The 27261-nt window shown below is 36.5% G+C and overlaps 1 protein-coding gene across 5 annotated transcripts in view; it reads left to right on the top strand.

Annotated features, from left to right (window-relative positions):
• Nucleotides 1-26932, top strand: part of LOC140917763 (phosphatidylinositol-binding clathrin assembly protein-like) — a 45189-nt gene extending 18257 nt beyond the window's left edge. Inside the window, exons 7-21 of one of the 5 annotated variants that reach the window (XM_073361251.1) lie at nucleotides 504-610; nucleotides 1241-1282; nucleotides 6425-6510; nucleotides 9060-9183; nucleotides 11135-11271; nucleotides 11811-11914; nucleotides 13071-13217; nucleotides 15696-15806; nucleotides 16827-16943; nucleotides 17052-17082; nucleotides 17968-18088; nucleotides 23323-23346; nucleotides 23493-23549; nucleotides 23826-23933; nucleotides 24908-26932. In XM_073361251.1, coding sequence (XP_073217352.1) covers nucleotides 504-610; nucleotides 1241-1282; nucleotides 6425-6510; nucleotides 9060-9183; nucleotides 11135-11271; nucleotides 11811-11914; nucleotides 13071-13217; nucleotides 15696-15806; nucleotides 16827-16943; nucleotides 17052-17082; nucleotides 17968-18088; nucleotides 23323-23346; nucleotides 23493-23549; nucleotides 23826-23933; nucleotides 24908-24922 — 1331 coding nt within the window. In that variant the 3' untranslated portion in view covers nucleotides 24923-26932. Of the gene's footprint in view, nucleotides 1-503; nucleotides 611-1240; nucleotides 1283-6424; nucleotides 6511-9059; nucleotides 9184-11134; nucleotides 11272-11810; nucleotides 11915-13025; nucleotides 13218-15695; nucleotides 15807-16826; nucleotides 16944-17051; nucleotides 17083-17967; nucleotides 18089-23322; nucleotides 23347-23492; nucleotides 23550-23825; nucleotides 23934-24907 lie in introns of all 5 variants that reach the window. The other 4 variants (XM_073361249.1, XM_073361252.1, XM_073361250.1 and 1 more) reach the window with 4 other exon arrangements.
• Nucleotides 26933-27261: the final 329 nt, after the last annotated feature.

Raw genomic sequence — 27261 nt, 5'->3', positions numbered from 1 at the left:
AAATGCCTCCTTCAGATTCTGTTTCCATTTACAAACCACAAATGCGTAGTATTGAGATGTTGATGTGTAGTTTTAAAATGCTTTAAAATAGGTAATACTCATGGTGCATTTTTAATTTACTGAAGTCAGCTACTACATTACTAGTGGTTGAGTGCACCTCATGGACGGACTTTTTGCAAACATTTTTCTTCAAAATGAAGTCCTGCGTGGCTGACAAAGAATTTAAAAACAGATTAAACATTTTACATTCAGGCTGACTACAACTGTCCACCAAGTTATAACTTGCTGAAATCAACAAACTCATTGTAAATATGGAGACTATGGAGTAGTCCCAAACACATTACTCTTAAAAGTAACATGGCTTTCTATATTCGTTCATTTTAGGGAGAGGAGATATTATCTAAAGTTATTGTTTGCAGTGTTGTATCTTTTTAAATCTCTTGCATTAGTGTGAGAGGTTTTTTGTATCTTTTTTTTACAAATGTCCTTTTTTCACTCTTCAGAAAAGTATTTTGATATGAAGAAGAACCAGTGCAAAGAAGGTTTGGATATTTACAAAAAGTTCCTAGCCAGAATGACCAAATTGTCAGAATTCCTCAAAGTAGCAGAGGTAAATAAACTTACATGTATTAAAAGGGTGTAATTTAGCTATCTGTACTGGTACAATAGTCCCATCACAAACAGTCTAATGTTTGTGATTTGCTGTGCAAAATAAAAGTTCTGTAGGTTGCTGAATCTGAATGTCACTGAAATGCTTTTTTATATTGAGTGGTATTTTTAAGGCACCTTTCTTTGCCTAAAGACTGCTAACAATACAATAAACCTTTCTGTCTAAAGTGCTACTGAGAATCTTCTTTTACACATTGATTAGTACATGAAAATGATTGGGCTTGATGATGATTATAAATATTTATAAAGTATTCCTTTGATATTTCTGCTCAAAACAGAGCATAAATTCAAGCAAGCTGTTATTTCCAGCTCTTACAGTGAATCTTAGCATCTTTGCATGAAATAGTCCAAATAGAAATATGATTTGAGCTTGTTTGATATATACACTGAAATTCTAGCTTAGAACTAGTCTGTTAGAATTGGCATGAACCATGTACCAGTTCAGAAAGTTATACATGTCCCTTTTGATACCTTAGCTTCTGTGTAACATTCAGACCCCACAGTTTTTCTTTTCATTGCCGCTGCATGTAGTAATGTACTTTTTTTTTTCCCCCCTTTTTTGTGAACCCAGCAAGTTGGAATTGATCAGGGTGACATTCCAGATCTTACTCAGGTCAGTGTACATTTCATATTAATTTAACCCAGTTCTTTTGTCCTTTGTGTTTTAATGGTTAATGTGTATCATATTCATCCTGAGAATATATTCTCTTCCATATATTTATATATGGAAATATACATGTTCACTTTTTCCATAGATTAATACATGTACACAGTTCTTAAACAGTTCTGCAATTGTTTAAATAAGAGTTCTGTTTTAAAGCAGTGAAGTTTATCTGGCTTATACGGGTATTTTTACTAAAACACAGGTTTTTCCTTTGAATCCTTTGTGAATCTGTCTCTTAAGTACACATGCATACTGTGCCACATCTTGGGGGACGACGACACTCAACTCCATTCAAAAGGAGTACTAGTGGCACCTTAGAGACTAACCAATTTGTCTTTCTTTGTGAAAATTAGTCTCTAAGGTGCCACTAGTACTCCTTTTCTTTTTGCGAATACAGACTAACATGGCTGCTTCTCTGTAACTCCATTCAAGTTTCATTCAGAGTTACACAGCAGTACATACCTGTATCTTAAGCTTTGTTATTCAGCTATGGAAGCTTTTCCAAAGTCCACAAAGATGACAGTGTAGGTCTACTGATATTTATATTGGCACCAGCTATATGCTCAGCACTGTAAGATATGCGCACAAATAAAGTCCCTGTCCCAAACAACTTAAATGATGGGAGACACTGGGAAATCGGGTGGTGAGGATAATTTACAAGGCAGAATAAGCTAGGTTGATTCTAGGTGTCTTGATGAACTGGAGTAGGGACAGTACAGATGGAAACAATGTGTATAATCAGTTTAGAGGAACACTGACCATCCATATAAGAACACACAGTTTCATTTTATTATGGAAAGTGTTATTACAGCACCCAACTGTCTGTCTTTATGCCATTCATTGCTTTGTATAGTATACCTCCATCTGATCTTGTACTCATTGCTTTTACAAACTAAATAGGACTAGTCTCTAATCTTTCTTTGTGAAAATTTCCCACCCCTATGAATGTTGTTAATATTAATTACCCTTTTTGGGGACTTTGCTATTTCTTTGTTTGTAATAAAGAGACCAAATATGAATACAGTCACCAAGATGAAGATGTATAATCTGTGGGCACAGTAGATTATTTTCTGTATTACACTCTGTTCACTTCTTAATACCCTACTATCTTAAGGAGTATCTTTAGCTTGTCATTGCATGTTCAAAGCATATTTTCAGTGGATTTTCAGCAATATGCTGAAATCCCTTTAATAAAGTTTAAGACTAAAAATCTATTGACTGAATAGTTTGTTCCGTGCAGTACTTGTATCTTGTAATTGTCAACACTGAGTTTTCTTTGCCATCATTTGTTCAGTTAACTTGTATTGTTAGTTTATTCTAGTGTTCTTCAAAGTCTTCCCTAGTCTTGACTAACCCAAATAAATTGTCATAATCTAATTTTGTTCCCTTACCACTTTCCCCCTCCTCTAGATTAACTCCTTCAAAAACTGATGAGTAAAGTATTGGCCAAACTTAACCTTTAAAAAGGTCAGCTACTGTTAAATCATACATGTTTCTAGTATTTTTCTTAGTAGTTCACTTACTTTAGAACTCTCAAGTGACTACCATATAGTCCCAGTGAGATATTGCAGTTTTCTTGTGTGCTTTAGCACCTCGTATCGCTGATACCTTTGCCTCTGACAGCGTTACACCTTTATTCCCTAGTGAATTCATGGACTCTCTAATAGAACTCCATCGTACATTTTTGAGTCATTTTTAGCTATTTGTTTACATGGCCTTTAAGCTTTGTTAGTACCAAACTTTCAAAACATAGCCTCCATTTTTACTCATTCAGTTTTGCTGTCCAAATTTAGATCACTTAAATCCTTCATTTGAGGGTACTGTTATGTTTAAGTAATCTAAATTACTTGTACCAAGAAAAATGGTGATCTAGTTAGGCTGAGATAAAATTTTGGCCTTTAATCTACATTTTACCCACTGAAGTTCTGCTCTACCACTTTTTGATATTTTGTGTCTTTGTCTCCAATTCTTATACCTGCTGTTTGACCATGTTGTTCTTACTCTTTCTTGTTCTGAGATAGGCACCCCGGGTATCTTTTCCCAGCAATGTCCATAAGAAACTTTTAACCATTTATATTTTGGAAGCTGAACTCGACCGTTATTACTTTTCTAGTAAATCTTATTGCCTCCCTGATCTGCAATAACATTTCAATTTTATCCTCATTTATCTGTTTGGGAGGCAGGAATCCTACCCCCATATGTTCTGTGTTGTGGTCACCTGTACTCATAATTTTCTTTTGATAGTCTAAATAGAATATTTTATTCTGTCCCTTTCTCCCCTCTTCCCCCACATCTCTACACCTTTCACTTTGGCTAAAACACCACTCTGGCAGAAAATTGGGTTTTCTTCTTCCAGTATATTTTGGAAATGCCAGATGTCTTGGTTGTTTCCCAGTACCAGATATTCCAACTCTCACATTTTGCTTTAGGCTACTTCCACAGGTATATTGTAGATTTTATTTGTAATGGATGTATTCCTCTCTCTTCGCTGAAATTTAAGGATTGCTACTCCTACCCCACCCCACCATGTACCCATCATTGTCTTAGCCCTACTGTGAGACAGTTTCATATGTGCATCTGTTGTCCCAAAGAGAATAGTTCAATTGTATGTTCCTCAGCACTTGCCTGCTTTTCCAAAACTTAGTTTTAACCAATTGTATGTTCATTCTCAGTGTGTCCTTTCTAGTACAAAACGATAGCAGGAAGAATACTTTTAACCTTGCTACCATTTCAGCAAGGCTTTTTTCCATGATTGTATTATACGGTTCTACCAGATTTTCAATATTACTTTTTTGCCACGTTAACCTTAGCTGTCCTGTATCAAAATGATCCATCACTGTAGGTGATTCCTTCTAAAAGACTGTCATAATGAATTGTGATATCAAATAGTCTAACACCTTGTAGGTGTTTGCACTTGCTTATGTTTCTGATGCTCAAATCCCCTACCACCAGTATGTGTGTTTAGCATGTCTGGTAGACTTCCAGAGGGACATCTGTAGGGGGTGTGGGTTTCATCTGTTTTTCTTAGAAGGGCATCTTCCATTGTGAGGGTGGCGGGAATTTGTGGGAGGAGGGGGAGGATGCTATACAACTGCTAATTTCTATTTAGAGAATCCGATACTAACATGGTATTAGGTCAAAAGAGAACAGCAGCACACCTACCAGTAAACAGGCAGAAGGAAAATCAAACAAAGCAGTTACAAGAAGACTTTCTTTACAAAGTATTTCTATGGAAATCCTGTCCTGTAGGTAAACCTGCCTTTAAAAATCATGTTCAGGCAACATGAGTAAAACCTGCTTTCTATGATGAATATAGATTGTATTAACACCATTTTAGAAATCTGGATTTCTTGAAATAGTTTATGCTTATGCTCAAATAAATTTTAGTCTCTAAGGTGCCACAAGTACTCCTTTTCTTTTTGCAGCTACAGACCAACACGGCTGCTACTCTGAAACTTGAAATAGTTTATTTCTCTTTGCCTGGTCTAAGTGGACCATCAGAAACATGTTCTGTCTATCTTCTGTACCAGTCTAGACACTTGTTAGTTCCTCTCAACGATTTATTGGTATATACTTCATAGGCAGCTGTGGAAGTGGCCATCAAATCTCTAGAGACCAAAGATGAGGACTTGTAACTGGCCAAGAAACCCCCATTTCTGGACTTGCTCTCTTGTTTATGAGAGTCTATGTCTATTATAATCCGGCCAATATATGGAACTGTGGCTGCATTGACAGTAGAGAGTCCTACAGGTAAAACAGTGGAGAGAAAATGCTCTCTCCAAAGCCAGACTAGCAGCCCTGCCCTTAAAGGCAGGTTTATTTTCAAGGAGGTGTTCAAAAAGGCTAGGATCCTACCTAGCCACAAATAGGATCATCTGAAACATTGTTAAAGGTGTTAAACTGTGTCTCAGTCAGTGCTGAGGGGAAATGTCAAAAGACAAGGCTTTTAATCAGTGGCTGGCTACTTTTTCCTACATCTTACTAAAAACCAAATCAGCACTGGGTTTGAAGTGGTTTATTCTTCTACTTTATTAGCTTCTTGCTTCTGCTCATCCATTTGTCAGTAGTTCAGATGCCTCATTCACTCAATCTTAAGCACTTCAGAGAGAGATTAAGGTTTCCAGATATAGAAAGACTTTGTAAATTTATTTGCGGTATTTTAAACACATTTACTGATGTCTACTGTTGAGCTATTTCACTTTTTTAAAATGTCTGTTCTATGGAATTTTAAAACCTAGCTTTTTTCTAGGGATAGTAGAATGCTGAAGAAGTCTACTTTTAAAAAAAAAAATTAAGAACATTTCATGTATAATAGTTTTCAATCAGGACAAAAGCATCACCATATGGTCAGTTTTCATGTCTAGATTATAAGAACTGCTGGTTTCATGTGTTGATTTAGTTCACAGATGGATCTGAGAAAAGAGGGAGTGAATGTTAACTTTCCATAAAGATATGATCAGTGGTAAAGGAATAGCAATTAATAGTCTGTTAGTGTGAGTGCAGTAAAACTATTTTGATGCTACCAGTAAAGTGGTTAAGTGGATCTTACTTTAGTTTCTGAAAGGTAGTTAGTTCCGCACTGTACTGAGATAATTGCATTTGCTCACACTGGGGGCTTTTGGTTGTAAGGATTCATCATCTGATTTAAATTTGTTTATGGATTTCAGACAAATTAAAGTATATCCTGCCTTTTTGCTACTGTCGCTAGAGAATTAACACTTTCTGTAAGTGCTCTCACAGTTTTGGGGAGTGGTAATTAGAGCTGAGTATAATTAACTGACCTGCCTTGTTACTCAAGTGCTTAGCACAACTAATGCTGTTGCCAGAAAATTCCAATCTTTGCTTCTATACACATGCCCAGTTTGGGGGAACTTTTCTCTTTTCGTAGACCAGCGTTTAGTGATCATGTTTGCATATTTTGATTGAAAAGGGGATATTGCCAAAAAATGAATCTTACACTTGAACTCGATTTGCATGATCTAAAAAGAAATGCATAATTGTTTAGTTGGTGGATGGGGGAGTTAATCTGTACACAAGATGATGATAATGCATTGTTATCAAGCAGATGTTTTACAAGAACTTTAACTTTAGGCACCCAGCAGCTTGCTTGAGGCATTGGAGCAGCATTTGGCTTCTCTAGAGGGGAAAAAAACAAAAGAAGTCTCAGCTGCCAGCAGGTAAGCATCAGGTGGATCACAAAGATGTCTTAAATTTTAATTCTCTTTGTATTGAGGTATTTTGAGCATTGGTAAGTTTGAGGTCTTCCTTGAGATACTCTAAGTAAGTGAAAGGAAACCATTTGTTTTCCTTTTCTAGTAAGTGTGGAAAGCATAGACTAAAAGTTTTTTATTAATAGTGTTATTCTGTTAGAGGATATCACTTGAATGTACATTAAATGTTCTTATCTAGTGACAAAAACACATGACTTCACCTACATGCTTATCTTTGTGTCACCAAACTCCTTGTTAAACTGTGCATTTTAACACATACAACTGTAATAGCGAAGTGCTGAGCTGAGGCCACATGTAGTAGCTTTCCTCAAAATATTTTTACCTTATCTGTTAAAGTAGTCTGACAAGTCACAAGAGTTTTTCCACTGAATGCATCCGATGAAGTGAGCTGTAGCTCACGAAAGCTTATGCTCTAATAAATTTGTTAATCTCTAAGGTGCCACAAGTACTCCTTTTCTTTTTAAGAATTTAACTGGCTTTTAAAGTACACATATGCCTTCAATGCTTACTCTCTGGTGTGTATATTGCAGAATAAAAGTTCTTCTAAAGATGTATTAGTTGTGTCAATTAACGTTACTGTGTAAATTCCTTAACCCCAAAATATGGATTACCCTACTACCGTACTTATTTATTTTGCTCTCTTGTGGCATTGTGGTTGCTTAAAATAAGTTCTTAGAGGTTTCTGAACTGTTACTTCCTTTATGCTTGGTACTGAAAATTTCTTCAGAGAAACTTATAGTGGGTGGTGAAATATTTCCTAGTATCCTAAGGAGTTTCATGTAGTTTTGTTTAGAAACCCAATATTAGGAAAATTAGATACATATTTTTTCAATTAAAAAAACCACCACCACCTTGGAGTTTTTGAATGTTCCTCCTCAATGTTGGCAGCAGAAACCCTGTGGAATTGTCTTAATGTGCAGAATCAGAAACTGAAGCAGATTATTCTGTTTTAATTGTTCATGATGAATGAAGAACAAAAATAGATTTGTAAAGATTTTTAATTTCAGTAGTCTTTAAGGGGTGTTAAACACAGGTAAGGAGTCTTTTCTTATTTGATCTGTAACATCCCTTAATTCTATTTTTTTTCTTCCCTTCTTTTTTTCTTGAATTTGGAGAGAACAGGAATCAAGATGTCCTGAGCTCTAATCCAAATTCTGCCACTGACTTGTTCTATAGCCTTGAACACGTTACTTTGCAACTTGCAAAATCAGCAGTCGTATCTTACAGGGTATTGTGACTACCTAATATTTGTACAGTGCTTTGAGCATGCAAAATGCTAAGTGTTAAGTAATATTTATTCATGACATCACAATCATTGTCCTTCTTGTTGAGTATTAGATAAGACTGGTTCAGGACCTGGCAATACTCCTTCTGTATAGTATCCATCATGATAATTAAGAAATATAAGGACCCCATCATGGGATACACTTCCCAGTCCAAGCAGCAAGTTATTAGACCCAATCTGTTGAAGATATTAGCACTTTTGGCCTATGTCACCAACTTTTACTGTGCTAATCCCCGGTAACCAGCCTTCATAGAACAGCCACTAATCAGGAATGCCATGTTGCTTTTGCTGCACAGATAGGCAAGCCATACTTGCTACATATATGGCAGAAAAATCATGCTAATAGAATTTTGAATGGCTGACTACCTTCCCACCTTAAAATGGGGCATGTTATGGTGTTTCATACCACTGTCCCCATTTGGCTCCTTACCAAGGTGTGCTTTTTGGATGGGATGATGGCAAGTCCATTTATTCTTCCTAGTGAAAGATGTATTGTCACTTGAACGATGAGGTGAGGAAGAGCTGGGTATTGTTTTAGTTCCTTCACCAAAATATGCAACAATATGTACAATCAGTGTTTGTGATAGTTGGACAAAACACCCTTTTTTGGCATACCCCTTTTTTGAGAGATGAAATCAACGTAAATGTGCATATTTAGCAGAAAACCACGCTTCTGCATTGCGGCAGAGTCATCACTTGAGCCTCTTACATCAGTTTTTAACAAGTAGCTGGGAGGATTTGGCTCTACAGCATCAAGTGTGTGTGCATGCATGTGAGCTAGATAGATCCTTACAGATTTAAAAGTGCTGTTTCCCATGTCAGTATAAAATACTAACACATACCTGTTTATGTATGCCATTTGGAATTTTGTTCCACTTATTTAAAATATCATATTTACGACAGGTACATAAATTGTGTGGCAGAATCACAAACATCTATATGAAATTCTGTACCTGATTATTGATCTGATATCTCTTCAGCTGAAACTATGGAAGAACAATTAATTCTACACTTGTCCCCTTCTCTACCCTTGCCCCAAAATGTATAGTATTATGTGTTTTGCTGTTTTTCCTCACCAAAAGGTGATTGTATTTAGTGCTGAGTCCAGAGACAAATAGCATACTATCTATGAAGCATTTCAGGTGCCTTTTGGATGCAAATGAAAGGTCACAATTTAAAAAAATCATTCTCTGATGAAACTTTATTTTAGAGCAAGCACCCTATCCAGTGCTGTTTCCACACTTGCCAACACAGGAATGTCATTTAGCAAAATGGATGAGAAAGAGAAACAGCAAGCTTTGGAGGAAGAACAAGCTAGACTGCAAGCACTTAAGGTATTCTATCTTTTAAGGATTGGTGTTCCAAGACCCGATGCTTAAATATTTTGTGTGTGGAATCCTGGCCCCATTGAAGTCAGTGGAAACTTCCACTGACTTCAGTGGGACCAGGATTTCCCCTAAATGTGCATGGTAGCTTCCAGTAAATGGTGGCTCTTACTGTGATTGCATAACTTGATAACTAAAATCTGAACACTTTTTATTCACCTATACTTCTAAAATTGATTGGGTTTGCGTTTTGTCAGAATACATGTTGTCCACATAGGTTTTTATATTTAGGATGATTTAGCAAGTATAGCTCTAGGAAACCGATTCCTGTCCCCATAAGCAAGAATCCTGGGGCAACAGCCATATTACTACTCATAATGCTGCAGTGTGGACAGGACAATAGTCGACTCCCCTGTCCATGAAAATATAGAAAGGGGAAAGAGTTGATCTTGCAGCACAGTTTATTTTTCAGTCCCGGGGCACATCTGTGTCCTTTTTAAATTACAGTTTTTAAAGTAGTGTCCTGTCTCAGGAAAATGAGCTTGTTTTTTCTTTTCTTTCCCACCTCTCTCTTTTGGTTCCTTAAAGACTCTCTTCCTTTATTTGCCCTCTGTTACTTGCTCAGAGGCCCCCGGGGCAGCCTCCCACTATTGTTGGAGAACTGGACATTAGTCCTTCAAAATCCTATTTTTGTAGCAGATCCCTCTGGGGAATGTGGTGTAATATAGAGAGACATGGCTAGTATAGACATGTGGTTGGTGAGATTAAATGAGCTGATGAGTATCTTTGGGACATGTCTGTCTTATTGATGTTAATTAACCTTGGGGGCAAAAAAGGAGCACTTCTCTGTGCTTGGAATTTGCTATCAAGTTTGGTAGGACTTGTTGGCTGGTTTCCTGTATTTGAAGTCTAGGCTTGGTTGCTGGCTGACTGGGATAGATTTCCCTTTATATGGGAGAAGGGGGCAGGTTAAATTGTTGATATGGAGCAGATATCTTAATTTAAATGCAGAAATAAAATTTTGCTGGCAATTGGCTTTTAGAATTCTCCTAGTACTATCAATGTGTTTTTGGGTTTTTTTCTTCAAATAACTCTCATTTATTTTTCAAAATGCCAATTGACCTGCATAGAATTCCATTTACTTAAATAGGATTTTAAAAACAAACATGCACCCAAGCAGAGCTGTTGTCTGGAAAAGGAAAGAGGGGTAGACTACATGAAGTTTTCTAGGAACTTTGAACGCTGTCAAATTCAACAATGATGAACAGCTGTGTAAAAACCTAAAGTAGATAGTCATCAGAAATGTCTAGTACAAACAAGTTTTTGGAGAAGTGTATTCATAATCAGTTTGTCTCCACCCTATACAGGATAGGTTATAAAGATACACCTCTGTCTAGTGTTGGCTACCTGCTTGGCCTGGACCATAATATTTATTTTACTGACAAGGTTTTTCCATCGGTCCTGTAAAGTTTGTAATGTTCCAGAGGTTAGGAACCTCCCTGCAAGAGAAGTTAGTTCATTTTACTTTGCTTACATTACAAACATTTGCTAAGTAAAGCATATACATATCCTGCAGTGATAGGTGCTGTATAAATGCATGCCACAGTATACAATAAGCATGTACTATGGGACCAACAGCGTGAGCCAAGTATGGTGTGCTAGGTTCAAAACTAAACATACTGGCATTTGTTCGTTTTGTCAGATTCTTGACGTTTCAACATAATTTTGAGATTGTTTTAATAGAATCTCTTTAGAAAGCATAGAAAGCACCTCTTTCCCTTAATATTTCAGCTAGCTATATTTCAGTTTCTTGGGCATCCCAAAAGAATGTGTGATTGGTGTTAATCAAGCCTTTATTATTAAAAATCCTTCTTAAAAAATAGTACTTTTGAAGATTAAAGAGTTAAATTCTAGTACAGTTAAATTTTAATTAGTTTGTCTCTCTTAATTTATCTTTCAGGAGCAGCGGTTAAAAGAGATTTCTGTGGTATCAAATTCCACTTCTACATCAGCATCTCCAAGCACCTTATCAGGGAAAAGTGTGAATACCACTACAGCTGTTGACCTCTTTGCAGCACCAGCACCTACAACCAGTAGGTGAGGGACACTTTCTTCCCTAAGCACGTGTAAAACACTGCATTGGCTAATTGCCTGAAAAACTGAAAGGCGTAGATAAACTTCACAGAATATATTTCTCAAGAGTCAAAATCTTATGGCTGACTCTGAGATTTTCTTGATATTCAATTAGATACCAAACTGCAATGCTTCACTTTAATTTAAAAAAAAAAACAGTTATGTCCTGTAGAACCATTCTTGACCTTCGCTATGACTTCTAGAAAAGTAAACTTGGAAACATACGTATTTGCTCTGTAATTTTAATAGTCCAGTAAAATGAAATTGAATCTTTGAGGCTGTAGCAAACAAATATTTTGTGCATACCACATACTTTAAAAATTGCATTAAATGCATATTGGACATATTTTTAGCTAGGAATCGGGATGTGTGTGCAGAAACTTAAAACAAAAAACAAACTCCATTCTTGCTTAATCTGCTCAGGAAATTTAAATTGGATAACAGACCAAATGATGCTTTATAATTAACTTGTGTAGCTCGTATTTTTTTCTCTCTATTTTCAGCATGCCTAACCTATCCAGTGATCTTTTTGATCTTCAACCTGCATTTGTTCCAACTGTACAGAGTACTCCAGCTATAGCAACATCAGCAAGCAGTGCATGGGGAGGTAAGTCACTATTGTAGTTTAACAGAATAGATAATATTCTTAGTATCTGAGAATTCATCAGTTATCGTTGTCTTACTAAAACAAAAACTCACGTTGAAGGATTAAGTTGTATGTTCAGTTAACTGTCAGAAATCCAAATATTACTACTTACCTTGATAAGAGATGAATCTGGTCATCTTAGAGTTGACATTAAATTTAAATGCATTAAAAAGCATTGAATTCTGTATTTTAGAGAAATTACAAATGTTGTTCTGTTAAGGCAGAAAACAGATTTGGAGCACAGTTAACAAACTCCCATTTAAACTTGCAAACTTAAAAAAAAAATTATTTCTCTGAAAAGAAATATGTGAAATCTAGAGTTGGTTTTATTCTTTTACTGCAAACAATGGACTTGAGCATTCTTCTAGTAGATCCATAGTAACCACAGTATGGAATTAAAATTTAGATGACTGTTTTGGTGATAATGTGTGAAGTAGAATAGAGTACAGCTTGCTCCACTGCAGCTACAGCACTTGGCTTTGCAATGTTTGATGATGGTAAAAATTGATACTTCATGGTAAACCAAGCAAATTTAACTGGGAAAACACAGGGCCAAATTCTGTCCTTCCATGTGGATGCACATCTCTCATTAACTTAAGTTACTTCAACTTGCACACGCACAACTGTAATTGAATTACCTGAGGGAAGAATTTGTTAACTAACAAGATGCAGTTTTTATAAACACTTAAATAAGGAAATGTTGCCACCACTAAAACTGGTAGTATGTTAGTCAGTGGAGTTGTGAATGATCCTAGTGCCATTTGCCAAGTTCGGAGGCCCAGGAATGTGTGTCCATAGGTTAATGCCTTCTGGGAATTCTGTTCACAGGTGAGTAAATGTCCTTTTTCTTAACAGAATGATGTGAAAAACATCAGAATTAAATATTCTCCTTTGAGGCAAGGAAACTGGTATGAGTTTCAGTAAAACTGTCTGAGTTGGGCAGAACACCATGTGGGAAAACTTATAGCTAGAAATTCATTTCAAATAAGTTTGCTTAGCCCTAGTTCTGGGAAACTTTCATATTGTAATGTTCACTATCTCTGTGCTTCTCTGTGTGCTATTTGAACTCTAGATTCTCTTCTTTCCTTTTTTTATTACTTACTGCTATATCTGAAAGGTCCTTTCTCGTCCTCAAATGGTTGTGTTGGTTCTCCACCCCATCTGGACATCTTTGACATGAAGCCAGTTGAAGAAGCTGTAAAATCTACTATCCCTTTCGTCTCTTCCACCTTTACCTCCAAACAAACAGTGGAACAGTTTAGTGGTAAAACCTCCTCTAATTTCTTTCCAAATGGAGACAATAGTGATAGCAAACTGGGTTGCATAACTCTTCGTATGTTTCCAATCCATTCTAATATTGAAAATAGGTCTGTCAAGTGATTTAAAAAAAAATCATGTTTAATTGTGTAGTTAATAGCATTGTTAAATAATAATAGAATACCATTTATTTAAATATTTTTGGGTGTTTTCTACATTTTCAAATATATTGATTTCAGTTACAACACAGAATACAAAGGGTACAGTGCTCACTTTATATTTTTTGATTACAAGTATTTACTCTGTAAAAAAAAAAAAAAAAAGAAATAGTATTTTTCAGTTCACCTAATACAAGTAGTGTAGTGCAATCTCTTAATCATGAAAGTTGAACTTAAAAATGTAGAATTTTATGTACAAAAAATGCATTCAAAATAAAACAATATAAAATTTTAGAGCCTGCAAGTCCACTCAGTCCTACTTCTTGTTCAGCCAGTCTCTCAGACAAACAAGTTTGTTTACATTTGCAGGAGATAATGCTGCCTGCTTCTTGTTTACAGTGTCACCTGAAAGTGAGAACAGTCATTTTCATGGCATTGTTGTAGCCAGCATTGCAAGATGTTTGTGCCAGATGCGCTAAAGATTCATATGTCCCTTCATGCTTCAACCACCATTCCAGGGGACATGCATCCATGTTGTTAATGGGTTCTGCTTGATAACAATCCAAATCAGTGTGGACCGATGCATGTTCATTTTCATTATCTGAGTCAGATGCCACCAGCAGAAGGCTGATTTTTCTTGTTTTGGTGCTTTTGGGTTCTGTAGTTTCTGCATCATAGTGTTAAAGTAAGACTTCTGAAAACATGCTCCACAGCTCGTCCCTCTCAGATTTTGGAAGGCACTTCAGATTCTTAAATCTTGGGTCGAGTGCTGTAGCTGTCTTTAGAAATCTCACATTGGTACCTTCTTTGCGTTTTGTGAAATCTGTAGTGAAAGTGTTCTTAAAACGAACAACGTGCTGGGTCATCATCCGAGACTGCAATAACATGAAATATATGGCAGAATGCAGGTAAAACAGAGCTGGGGACATACAATTCTCACCCAAGGAGTTCAGTCACAAAATTAATTAACACATTTTTTTTAATGAGCATCATCAGCATGGAAGCATGTCCTCTGGAATGGTGGCCATGAAGGGGCATACAAATGTTTAGCATATCTGGCATGTAAATACCTTGCAATGCCAGCTACAAAAGAGCCATGCAAATGCCTGTTCTCATTTTCTGGTGACATTGTAAATAGGAAGCAGGCACCATTATCTCCTATAAATGTAAACAAACTTGTTTGTCTTAGCGATTAGCTGAACAAGAAGTAGGACTGAGTGGACATGTAGGCTCTGAAGTTTTACATTATTTTGTTTTTGATTGCAGTTATGTAACAAAAAAAATCGACATTTGTAAGTTGCATTTCCATGACAAAGAGATTGCACTACAGTACTTGTATGAGGTGAATTGAAAAATACTATTTTATCATTTTTACGGTGCAAATATTTATAATAAAAATAATATACACTTTGATTTCAGTTACAACATGGAACACAATATATATGAAAATGTAGAAGAACATCCAAAATATTTAATAAATTTCATTTCATAGTCTATCGTTTAACAGTACGATTAAAACTGCGATTAATCGCGATTAATTTTTTTAGTTAATCATGTGAGTTAACCGCGATTAATTGACAGTCCTAATTAAAAACTGTTTTGGATTGCCATAATTTCAACCAAATGATTATATTTTAGTTTCAGATCTTGTAATGCAAGTAAATATTCATTTTTTAAATGTTGATTATATTTCTAGATTTGAAAGTATCTGGTTTATTTTTTTTTCTCTATGTGATGTGTTCAAGTATCTGAACATTTCTGCATTCATTGGTTTTTACTGCCTTTCTCTCAAAATTCCTTTGGACATCAATCTTTAAAATTCAGGAATGAACATATTAATTGACAGGTTTCAGAGTAGCAGCCGTGTTAGTCCTTATCCACAAAAAGAAAAGGAGGACTTGTGGCACCTTAGAGACTAACAGATTTATTTGAGCATAAGCTTTCGTGAACTACAGCACACTTCATCGGATGTAGCTCACAAAAGCTTATGCTCAAATAAATTTTAGTCTCTAAGGTGCCACAAGTCCTCCTTTTCTTTTTGCGTATTAATTGTGGTTTCCAGATTAGCTATATATTTGGTAGGTACTGGATTCTTCCTTTTTATTCTTGAAACAAAATTTCAAGTCTGTGGTAACAATTAACTTTCAGGGTTTTTGTTATTCTCTTTTCTCAAATCTAAATTTCCTTTCTTTCTTTTTTGCATGAAGATGAATTTAGTGGTCATAAGCCTACATACACTTGTGTGTTTTCCTTTGGCAATTGATGGTAACTTTTTGGACAGTACAGATGGCTTTACTGTGTATCTAATTTTTAAATTTATATTTTAGGATTTCCTCTTCATTCGGCTCCTCAGAGCACCACTTCTTCCATAATTAATGTGGATTTTGATGCTGTATTTGGAGGAAAGTCAACAGCAAATGAGTACAGGACTACAAGTGGTAAAAACTATCTTTATATTAACAAACTTAAGATGACTTCTGAGAATGCAAAACTGAACTTATAAATTGAACAAGGGTTTGGTAATTTAATAAATAATCACTTCCATAATAGCTAGCTTGTTTGAGTTCTACTTTAAAAATAGAATACTTAACTAGCTTTCATTCGTCTAAAACATTGTGTAATGTCTCTTCTCTTTTCCCCTCCCTCTCAAATGCAATTGTCCATTGTGGCCCACTGGATGTCTGTTAATGGGTAAGTTTATATATCAAACTGTTTTAAACACTTAAAGTTGAATTGTAGTGGTGTTGCATAAAAGCTGTCATCTTGTTAGTTCTGTTTGAAGCATGTTATGTTTATCTCAAACATGATTATTGTGTTTGCGGGATAAGACATGATATTTAGTTCTTGCAAACAGTTCCAAAATCCAGGTAAAGGTAATATAATGGATAACACATTCTGTGCGCAAATATTTTAATACAGTTTCTGCTGGTCATTAGTAGCTTGATATGTTCTTGAAAGATGAAGAGGTTATTTTTTACAATTTATATGCAAAAGTTATTAATAGTAACTTGCCCAAGGAAGTATCATGTTGCCATGCTTTTGTGACAGAACACTTTTAGATTATTTTGTAACACTCCTCTGTCAGGTAGCTTTTTTTCACTGAAAGTCAGGAATGGTTCAGCTTACGTATCTTTTGAGATCAAATTATCTTAGTGTAGGAGCTTTCTAAGATTCCTGCCTGTAACCCTTTAGATGAAACTCATACATGTTCTAGTATTTTATTAGAATTATACACAGAATTCAGAATGCCAAGGGGGAAAAAAAAATAAACCTAAATTTTGCTTACCCCTTGAATACCTCTTTGGCGTGTTAAAATTGTACCCAAACTACTGGTAGTGTCATATGAGAATAGTGCTTTCTGGAGAATGGAAGTTTTGTTTGTCTGTTTTCTGTATCAGCCAAAATGTGGTTGTTTTAATGACATCGTTTCTATGTTCTGTTTTCAGTTTTTATTCTAGAGGATGTATTACAACCAACAGTACCGACACAATGTCAGAGAGCCGTTCTAATCAATCAGCAGAGTGGAAAAATTTTAGCAAATGACCTTGATTCATCACTTGCTAACTTAGTAGGAAGTAAGTGTGAGGGTTTTTTTAAACTTATTTTTCCTTCTCTATTAAAGAGAACATATTTTGCTAATTAAACATGTTTTTTGGGGGGGGGTTATCTTTTTTTTGTTACAGATCTTGGCTTTGGAGGAACCCCTTCCAAAAAGTAAGATATTTTCTTTTTTGTACTCTTGACTAAGCTCTTAAAATTATGCAGTGTGAAAAGTAATGTTTTCTTTTTAAAATAATTCCTTGTCATAAAACCATGCTATAGACTAAGAAACATGATCCATCACTAAGATCTTTGGTTAACTAAGGTCTTTGTTCTGAATACCATCTACATTGATCAGGAAATCTTGTTATCAAAAACCATGTTCAAACATAATTGTGACTAATAGGGTTTCAACCATAATATGGACAGTTTCTAAATTGCATTTGATAGTAAGATTAATTAAATCACTGTAAGATGGAGAACTGTCATGTATCCAGTCCTTGTTTTTTTAAAAAAAAAAAAAAAATACTGTGTGAATTTAGAAAAAAGAAAGATGAGGATGAAGTAGCCTACTGGTTCAGTGGCATCCTTTTAAGTATCTAAATTAGACTTGGAGATTTGAGCAGCCTTGCTTGTTAATGTCAGATAAGGCATTATCTGAAACAAGTGAGCCACTGAATAAATAGCTCTGGCAAATCATTTTCTGTAACATGCTCTCTGAAAAACCATTGAGCTACATTGCATTAGATGGTGTTTAGAAAGTTTACATCTTATCTTGCTCCAAAAGCAGTGGAAACTGTCGTAAGAGCAAGAACACAGATCAGTGACAATTGGAATAAGTTAGCAGTGGAAATGAGATTTTCCTATATCAGAATCTGTGTAAATTTCTGGTGCCTACATGAGTTTTCATCTGTAGTAGTGTTCAGTTTTACATGTCCTCTGATTTTTAATTATCTGCTTATATAGAAATTCTTTTCAGTTTCCGGTCAAAGTTGTTATACTTTTATGCAAGAGCCTGTTAACTCTATGGGGAAGCTTAGTTCTGTAATTTCTTTTTAGGTCAGACATGCAGTGGAATCAGCCTACAGAGAAGAAACTTACTGGCGGAACAAACTGGCAGGCAAAAACAAGCACATCAACTACATGGAATCATGCCCCCATTCCTCCTGCTCCACATATGGTAAGTGGTGGTGTTCCATTTCTGACTTCAAATTGTGCACCATGAAAGTAAATACACTGCCTTTTCCACTGATACGAATTTTTTAAAAAAAGTACCAGAGGCTATTCCAATTGAGGGGGAGAATTGCCTATGGAGCAGCTCCACACTCAGTGACTTGAAGGGGAGTCAACTTTTTCTCCTCTGCCTCAGAAACTCCTGGTTTTTTGGGTTGTGCTGAGACTAGGATTGTGCAGTTAAAACTCTGTTCTTTTAAATTGTCTACAGATTCAAGAAGACCCACTGTATTGGTTTCCTTTGTTAATATATGAAAGGTCTATAAGGACTAGAAGCTTTTCTTAAATAAAAGCTTTGCAGCAAAAGAAACTGGTGAGCAAGTTCCCTGTTCACCAGGAAAAGTCTTCTAATTGCCAGTGGGGAGTGTATTTGTCAAGACTCAATGACAAGGGGAAAAACAATACCTGAAAATGACAGAAGTTGTAAATGATGTTTTGTTTCCGTTTTCACCTAAAAGTTTAGTAGTGATTGGACATCTAATATAGTGAATACCAATGAAAATGAGGTAGGATCAGAGGCTGAAATAGGGAAAGAACAAGTTCAAAATTATTTAGACAAGTTAGATGTCTTCCTGTCGCCAGGGCCTGATGAAATACATCATGGAATACTCAACTTGCTGACTTAAGAGTTATCTGAGCCATTAGCGATTCTCTTTGAATAGTCATGGAAGATGGGCAAGGTTCCAAAGAATTGGAAAAGGGCAAATATAGTGCCAATCTATAAAAAGGGAAATAAGGACAACCCAGGGAATTACAGACCAGTCAGCTTAACTTCAGTACCCGGAAAGATAATGGAGCAAATAAATAAGCCATCTATTCGCAGAAACTTAGAAGATAATAGGGTGATAAGTAACAGTCAGCATGGATTTGTCAAGAACAAATTGTGTCAAACCAACCTAATAGCTTTCTTTGGGGGCGGGGGAGGATAGCTTAGTGGTTGGAGCATTGGCCTGCTAAACCCAGGGTTGTGAGTTCAATCCTTGAGGGGGCCATCGGCGGGGGGGGATTGGGAATTGTGCCTGCTTTGAGCAGGGGGTTGGACCAGATGATCTCCTGAGGTCCCTTCCAACTCTGATATTCTATGATTTGACAGGGTAACAAGCCTTGTGGTTAGGGGAAATGGTATATGTGGTATATCTTGACTTTAGTAAGGCTTTTGATACTCTCACATGACCTTCTCATAAACAGACTCAGGAAATCCAACCTAGATGGAACCACTATAGGGTGGGTGCATAGCTGGCTGGAAAACCATTCCCAGAGAGTAGTTATCAGTGGTTCACAGTCAAAGCTGGAAGGGCATATCAAGGGATCAGTTCTGGATCTGTTCTGGGATCAGGGATCAGTTCTAGATCTGGCTCTATTCAATATCTTCATCAGTGATTTAGATAATGGCATAAAGAGTACACTTATAAAGTTTGTGGATGATACCAAGCTGGGCGGGGTTGCAAGTGCTTTGGAGGATAGGATGAAAATTCAAAATGATCTGGACAAACTGGAGAAATTGTCTGAAGTAAATACGATGAAATTCAATAAGGACAAATGCAAAATACTCCAATTAGGAAGGAACAATCAGTTGCACACATACAAAATGGGAAATGACTGTCTAGGATGGAGTACTTCCGAAAGGGATCTGGGGGGTCATAATGGATCACAAGCTAAATGAGTCAACAGTGTAACACTGTTGCAAAAAAAGCAAACCTCATTCTGGGATGTATTAGCAGGAGTGTTGGAAGCAAGACATGAGAAGTAATTCTTCTGCTCTACTCCACGCTGATAAGACCTCAACTGGAGTATTGTATCCAGTTCTGGGTGCCACATTTGGGGGTCCCTCAGGAAAAATGGGTGCCCCAGGGGCAGAAGCTCCTACGAGTTCCCCATGAGCCCTGGTATGTGCCGCAGAGGAAGAAGCTTTTGAGCTCAGGCTGCCTGGAGCCCTGGCAGGAGGACGGAGGCGGAAGCCCCGAGCTCTGGCTGGAAGGGGGGAGCCCTGATCCTCAGTTGGAGGGGTAGTGGTGAAGCTTCAGAGCCCGGGCTGCCCCAGCTTCAGCCGTCAGGTGCAAAAGCCCCCAGCCCGGCAGAAGCCATTGCAGGAGGAAGCCGTGCCTGGACCTAGAGCTGCAGGAGGAAGTTGCGGGGGGGAACTGAAGCCTGGAGGCCAGCTCCTGAACTGCTGCAGCGTGGAAGTGAGGGTATACCACCCTCATTTTTGCACTTCCTCTGGAGGTGGGTCTGATCTACCCACCAAGAGCAGCCATGCAGGGGAAGGACAACTCCTGTCTTTCTCTAGCATGGCCGCATTAGCAGGTTAGAGCTGGGCTCCGAGCAGCAGGAGAGCTCAGATTGCACAGGGTAGGGTTGATTTTGTGTGTCTGTGACATGGTTTTCACAGCCATGCAATTAGTAGGGCCCTACATCTGAAGTAAAATTGAAAAAACTGGGTTTGTTCATAAAGAGAAGAGGAGACTGAGAGGGAACACAAGTTTTCAAGTACATAAAAGTACATTGTGACAAGGAAGAGGGAGAAAAATTGTTCTCCTTAACCTGTAGGGATAGGACAAGAAGCAATGGGCTTAAATTGCAGCAAGAGCAGTTAAGCTTGGACATATTAGGAAAAACTTCCTAACTGTCAGGGTGGTTAAGCACTGGAATAAATTGCCTAGGGAGGTTGTGCAGTCTCCATCATTGGAGATTTTTAAGAACAGGTTAGAGACATGCCTAGGGATGTCTAGATGATAATTTTAATCCTGTCATGAGTACAGGGGACTTCACTAGATCTCTCGAGGTCCTTTCCAGTCCTATGATTCTATGACTTGCAGGAATATTAGCTATTGATTTTAGTATGCCTGCCTGCATACCATTGAAAAACTTACATTTAAGGGCATTTAAAAAAAAAAAATCTAGATTCCAGTTTTTCATTTTTGAGAAGGACAGAAATTAACAATGTTTGTTTGCTTTTTGGAGAGGGTACAGTTGTCTTAAGGTAAAACATATCTCACGGGATAGTTAGGTTTGTTAAGAAGGGACCTAGTCCATCTTGCTGCTGAATCCTGAGAGGACACATCTCACATGTAATAATTGCCATTCCCACTTGTTTTGTCCCTGTCAGGCTTCAACAGGGCTGTTTAACTACTTCATTGCTGATAATACTTTGCATTTTATAGTCGTCTTTGTGTAGTTCTTGGTATAGCACTCTGTCTTATTAAACCATCTCAAAGCACTTCAGTAATGAAACTTATTGTTGTCTAGGATGCATTAATTATTCAGATAAATACTAGAAATGTTTCTCACATGGCAATAAGCTGACTCACCACTGAGGAAATATGACTGCCAGAAATAAATCCCAAATAATTATAAATTGAAATATTCAGTTACAACTATGTTAAACCAATAGACGAAGAGCGGGAAGCACCCATAGGTTATATCTATCCCTCCTTGTTTAGACAAACTAATAAAATGAAGGGAACAATTAAATAGTTAGGACTGATCTTTAATTAAACTTGTCATCTGTTTCTGTTGCATCCATGGTTTAGAAACATAACTTCTGAGTTTCAACAAATCCCTTGAGAGTATGCAAGAGACATTGCGGCAAGGGTAGATTGGGAGAGGGGGATTTGACAGTTCACTGCTTCATTTAGTACATTTCTATGTTTTTAATGTATCATTTAAAGTTCTTTTTATTGAGTATTTGAAATACTTAGCCTGTATAGAAAAAATACAATTCCAGGTCTTGGATAAAATTTTCAAAAGGGCCTAACTCCCATCTTCAAGGTTCCTTATTTATTTAAATACTTCTGAAACTTGTGTGCCTTAAGCTGTTTTGGGGGGTTTGGGTATTAAGGAAAATGTTCTTGGGTTTATGTATTTTATGCCTCTTGCCTTTAATACATAGATTATACTCTTGGAAAGATGAGCAAATGCCAATTTTTGTCGGTTTATGGTTTGTTATGCCCAGCCTAAATCTGGTCAAGCTTTGTGACGGACTGTAAATCATCCAGTGGCTGAGGCAAAATAGCTATGCCAGAACTGAACAGTAAGTGGAAAGTCCTGAGTTAAACATTCCATAAAGCAACCCCCAAAAATTCAAGGAATAGTTCTAAGCATCTTCGTCATTCTCAGTAATAACTTCCTGTCAATATTCTGGATGTTCAACAAAAGATATGGAAAGATGCTATGGATCTATTAAAATCTGCAAAAGCCTGATTGTTGTAGAACCAATAATGGGAAATGTTCTTGGATTTATTCATTCTTGTCCTGAACATTTTAGGAACACAGAATATCTTCCTACCCTTGCATACAAATGTGCTAATTGTATCCTTGAAATAGCTGCCCTGGTTAAAGAAGTAGAACTAGAATGTTTATTTTAGTAAGTAAAACAATCAAAACCTATCAAATGGCCAAGGGGATTTGGAGAGCTACTGTGTGTTCCCCAAGCCCATGTACAAAACACATACTCTTTCATATCTGTCATGCAGATGGAATCTTCTAGTAGTGATTTTAATATCCACTATAACTTAACAACTGTTAATAGTGTGCACACTTCCCATTAGGTCACAATGGGACCACAAGACCATGGATGTAGCCCTGTGTAGAAATGAATCCCTAGATGGTTGTTCCTGGCACTGATTTCCTCTTCCCCTTGCTCCTGCTCTTCAGTCTCTGGGCTCACTTCAGACACCTGGTTCCTTATTGTAGGGCAGAAAACATATGGAAGCTGTCTTTAGGCTAAGAATCTTTTATGCTACTTGAGCATCCCTTCCTCTCCATTCCTCACTGCTTTTCATGAGTGATCGAGCCTTTCTTGCTCTCTTCTGTTCTCCTCCTCTTCTCCTAAAATAACTATACTGTGCCTGTTTCCTTAAGGTCTGAAAAGCAAATAAAGGTTTCAAATATGGCCTCTGTTATTAGCCTGAAACTAGTTATTCTTTGCATGTTAGAAAAGAAAAATTCTATCCAAGTTACATGGTACAGCCTGTTGAATTAGCTGCTTTTGCTTTTATAGCACACTGCATTATATTGTTTGTACATTTATCCATTCTAGTTAAAGACTATATTCTATTCACAATGAAAAGCATGGAGATAGCTAAATTTCAGTACTATATCATAACCCATTCCTGGGTTAAGTTGTCTGGTTTCAGTACCACTTCAATAATTTTCTGTCCTTATTCCTTTTTGGTATGCCAGAATGGAGTACATTATCCTGGATATGTAAGTTACTTTCTTGTAAACTTGTAACCTATTTTAAGTACTTTACAAAATATACCTTTATATTTTGTAAAGTCCCTTACTAAATGTTACTAGTAGAACTGTATTTTAGATAATTTCAAGCATTATTTTTCTTCTTGCTATTAAAGGTACCTGCTCCAATGACCTACCCAGTGACTACACCTCAAGTGCCTGTGTATGGAATGGTAAGGAGTTCATTGTTAACTGTATTTTCACACTTTTGTAAATGTTATTGTATATTTTAATTGTTTGCCATGTTTTAATATGCTAATTTGTTTGTGTAAAGAAAGGAGCATAAACCAACTAAAAGACCTGAGACTACATACCTGTTAGTTCTGTTGTGCTGATTTCCAGTATATAACATACAGCACAAAATATTAAATATGAAGTTTCCAAGATTAATTTGAGTTTAAAATACTTCTTTGATTAACTCTTTCCCTGTCTTTCTCTATACCTTACAGGTACCTCCTCAGATTGGTGCTGCTCCTTTAATGGCACCCCAGCCAATGATTTATACACAGCCAGGTCTCCGGCCAACTAATCCCTTTGCGCCTGTCCCTGGAACACAGGTAAACACTTTTTTTTTTAATTATTTTTTTCAATGTGAACTTAAAAGATTAAGGAAAAGTTCCAGTCTTGGGGAGTAAGGGAATGATTAAAAAAAAAATAATGCACTTCAGTGAACTATCCCAGCGTACACCGATGACCTCCTAGTGTGCCTTTAAAAAAGGCAAGTCCAGCTTTTGTTCATATTGTATAGGTCTCCAAGGTTTAATGCTGTTCAGAAAAAAATTGCCATAAAGATTTAACACTGCGATCTAAAAGGATACCTTAAATAATACAATGCTAAGTAAAACTGGACTTTCTTCCTTCCCAACCAGTGTTGCAATTCTGAACTCATTAGGGCTACAGCCATCTATTTCCATGCTTGTACGGGTTACTCTCATCTGTGTAGCAACTCGTTGTAGGCACTACAGCCTGGAGGGGAAGAAAGGGAGGAGGTAAATGAATGGAGAACAACTGAGCACAGGTTACTGGTCAACTTTGCTGTGAAAATCCTTGCCTAGAAACTTCAGGCGTAGGTGAGATGTGAGGGCAGTGTTTGGCTTCTAGGACTAGCCAGCCAGTCGTTCCCTGGATGAGTTCAGCCTTACACAACACAGCAGGCAATGAATTGATGTCTTCTGCTGGTTTGGGCCCACAGTTGGAATGATAAAATGTATAAAGACCACATTTTATGTGGGGAGAAGATTCTCATTAATTTATGTGCTCCATTGGGATAACATATATTCATGCTCAGCTGTGAATTTAACTCCATCTATTTGTATCATAACCCTAAATGTTTGCGTTTTGTGATTTTAAATAACTCTCCATAAGAAACCAAATAAGTAGTGCACTGTCTTCTACCTCACCCCCCCAAATAAATCCCGGTTGTCAAGTAACCAAGTTAACTGTTCTGCTTGTAAATACGTGAATTGATTCATTATTCTGTAGAAATAGTGCATTGAGTAAACAGACTTAAACTTTAATTTCTGTCTTACAGATACAGTTTATGTAGAGCAGCCAAAGCAGCAAGATACATTGACGACCAAATACTGGTAAAAAGAAGAGATTGAAAATTCAGTGTTCTCACAGTGCAGTCTTCAGCAGGGCATCCACTTTCCCTGTGTAATATAAAATTACTTCTAATTGCAATGCTTTAGGGATTCTTGTTTATAACAGTCACTATGGTATGGAATCATGTTTGTTCATTGGTTTTAGACTGTATGACTAGCTTCAGTAGAAAACCAAAATCTTTGAAGCTAAAGGTCATTTTAGAAGACGAGAAGAATCTGACTTTAAGGACCTATACCTTCTGAAGAGGGGCTTACTTACATAATAGCTTTGCAACTTTATTCATCAACAGATGGCCTGTAGAAAGTTGACTGAGGGCATAATATTTCTATTTATTTTATTTTCTCCCTAAACTGTGTGGCTGTTGTAATCAAGGCACAACTCAAATGAAGTTGAGCAATAAAACTTTCATATGCTCTAATAAAGTACTCTGATAGAGTAATGCTTGTATTATCATATAAAGCCAATATTGTGTGAAATCAGACAGCTTTCTCATATTAGAATAGCTTCTTATAATTCACAAATTTTATACTGTGAGTTTTAAATGCTGTGAATCAACTAACTATATATAAAAACAATTAATGGAAAACTGGTCCATTGGCATTATGACAGTGTGTTATATTGTCAACTAAGAGATTCAGACTTTGGCATAGGCTTGAGATCTGTCTCCAAGCAGGAGAAGATAGTAGTATGTTACAGAATAGCATGTGCAGCTTCCAAGTGATAGCTGCACTTCCTTACAGTATCTTTTGTGCACATAGCAGCGTCGTTCTTAGCTCTAGCAGGAGTTGCCTTTATGTCACAGTAGAACTGCAGACACATCCAGCAGCAGCAAATTGGAGGGATTAGCAAACCTTGTTGCTGACCACTAAAGAGGAGAAATGTCCACGTTTGAGTAGTTTGGCAGTTTTAAAAAAAAAAAAAAAAATCTTTTCGGACTAGGAATTATATTCAAGATATTGTCCAGCCCTTGACTATAGCTTTTGCCACTTGTTCAACAAATCCAGTCCTTACAAATTGCAAAAAAGTAATTATTTTTAAATGTGTAAATGTGTTAGCTTTTAAGTACATTTCTTTAATGCTGCAGTTTGTTTTTCTGTTGAATTTTCAAAATAGAAATCCTGTATTGCTTAAGAAATGTACATACATTTCTTTTACAATAAAAATCTTGCAAACCATTATCTAATCTATGAAAAATATTACTGCAGTTTAGCTACGCATATGCAAAAATGATTTCAAAAATTAAAGTTTCACTTTCATATTTATTGAATAAAATATTCCATAAAAATACCTTAGAATGTTGGATTAAAAAATACAGCCTGATCTTTCATATCTTCGAACACCTGAAGAATAAAAATGATAACATGAAAAAAGTATATAATTTGACATACATACAATTCAGAACATGTTTCCAGAACTTTAGTGGGAGAATAGAAGAAAAGGGAAAAGTGCTATTATATCATTTAAATCTCACTGTGGGATAATCTTAAACTGGGTCATCATAAAAGGAAAATAAGCGTCCTTGTTATTTACATCAGTATAGTAGTGACTGTCTTGTCTTGGGGCTGTTACGTTAGCAATAATATCATTAAGGGTAATTTACAGATGCCAACATGTCATTTAGTAATCTTGCCAAATTCTTCTAGAGCAAACCTTTGAAATACAGCACTTAAATTCTATAATACCCTTTTCTCTAGGTATCTTTTTGTTTGTTAATTTTGTGCCAAGAGTGTAAGGGGAAATATACTTATTTCATAAAAGAAATATACTTTTTGTCAAACGAAATGAGAATTTTTAAGTCCTTTTGACACATGTATTTGAAATTTGTAACCACTAACTTTCTGTGAAATTAAATGTTGCAAATGGAACAGATGTATTAAGCCAAAATTCTGGACATGTATTGGCAAAGATATAAACTGGACTAACATACAATGATTAAATATTGAAATTTGAATTTAAAGGCTTTTGGCTTTAATCCCCTCTTCCTGGGTTGACCAAAAATATTGTATAATTAGTTTTAAGCCAGTGAATTCTCCAGTGCACAGAGTGGCCCTCCACATGCTGGGGAAACATACCCATAACTTGAAGTGAGTCATAATGTTTCAAACTTTATTTGATATAGGGATGAATTCTATTGAGTTTACTCAGCCTTTAAAGATCTTGCTTCCAACAAATTCTTCTGTCTTAAATCCAGTTTAGATCAGTACCTGTGATAGACTAGTATGTGTTTTTTAAAATAGTTAAGCAGTAATGTTAATCCTCAGAGGTTTTGAACAGGTATTG

The sequence above is a fragment of the Lepidochelys kempii genome, chromosome 9, assembly GCF_965140265.1.
Source record: "Lepidochelys kempii isolate rLepKem1 chromosome 9, rLepKem1.hap2, whole genome shotgun sequence".
Classification (NCBI taxonomy): Eukaryota; Metazoa; Chordata; order Testudines; family Cheloniidae; genus Lepidochelys; species Lepidochelys kempii.
The sequence above is the reverse complement of the archived record's forward strand: the minus strand, read 5'-3'. Positions and strand labels throughout refer to the sequence as shown.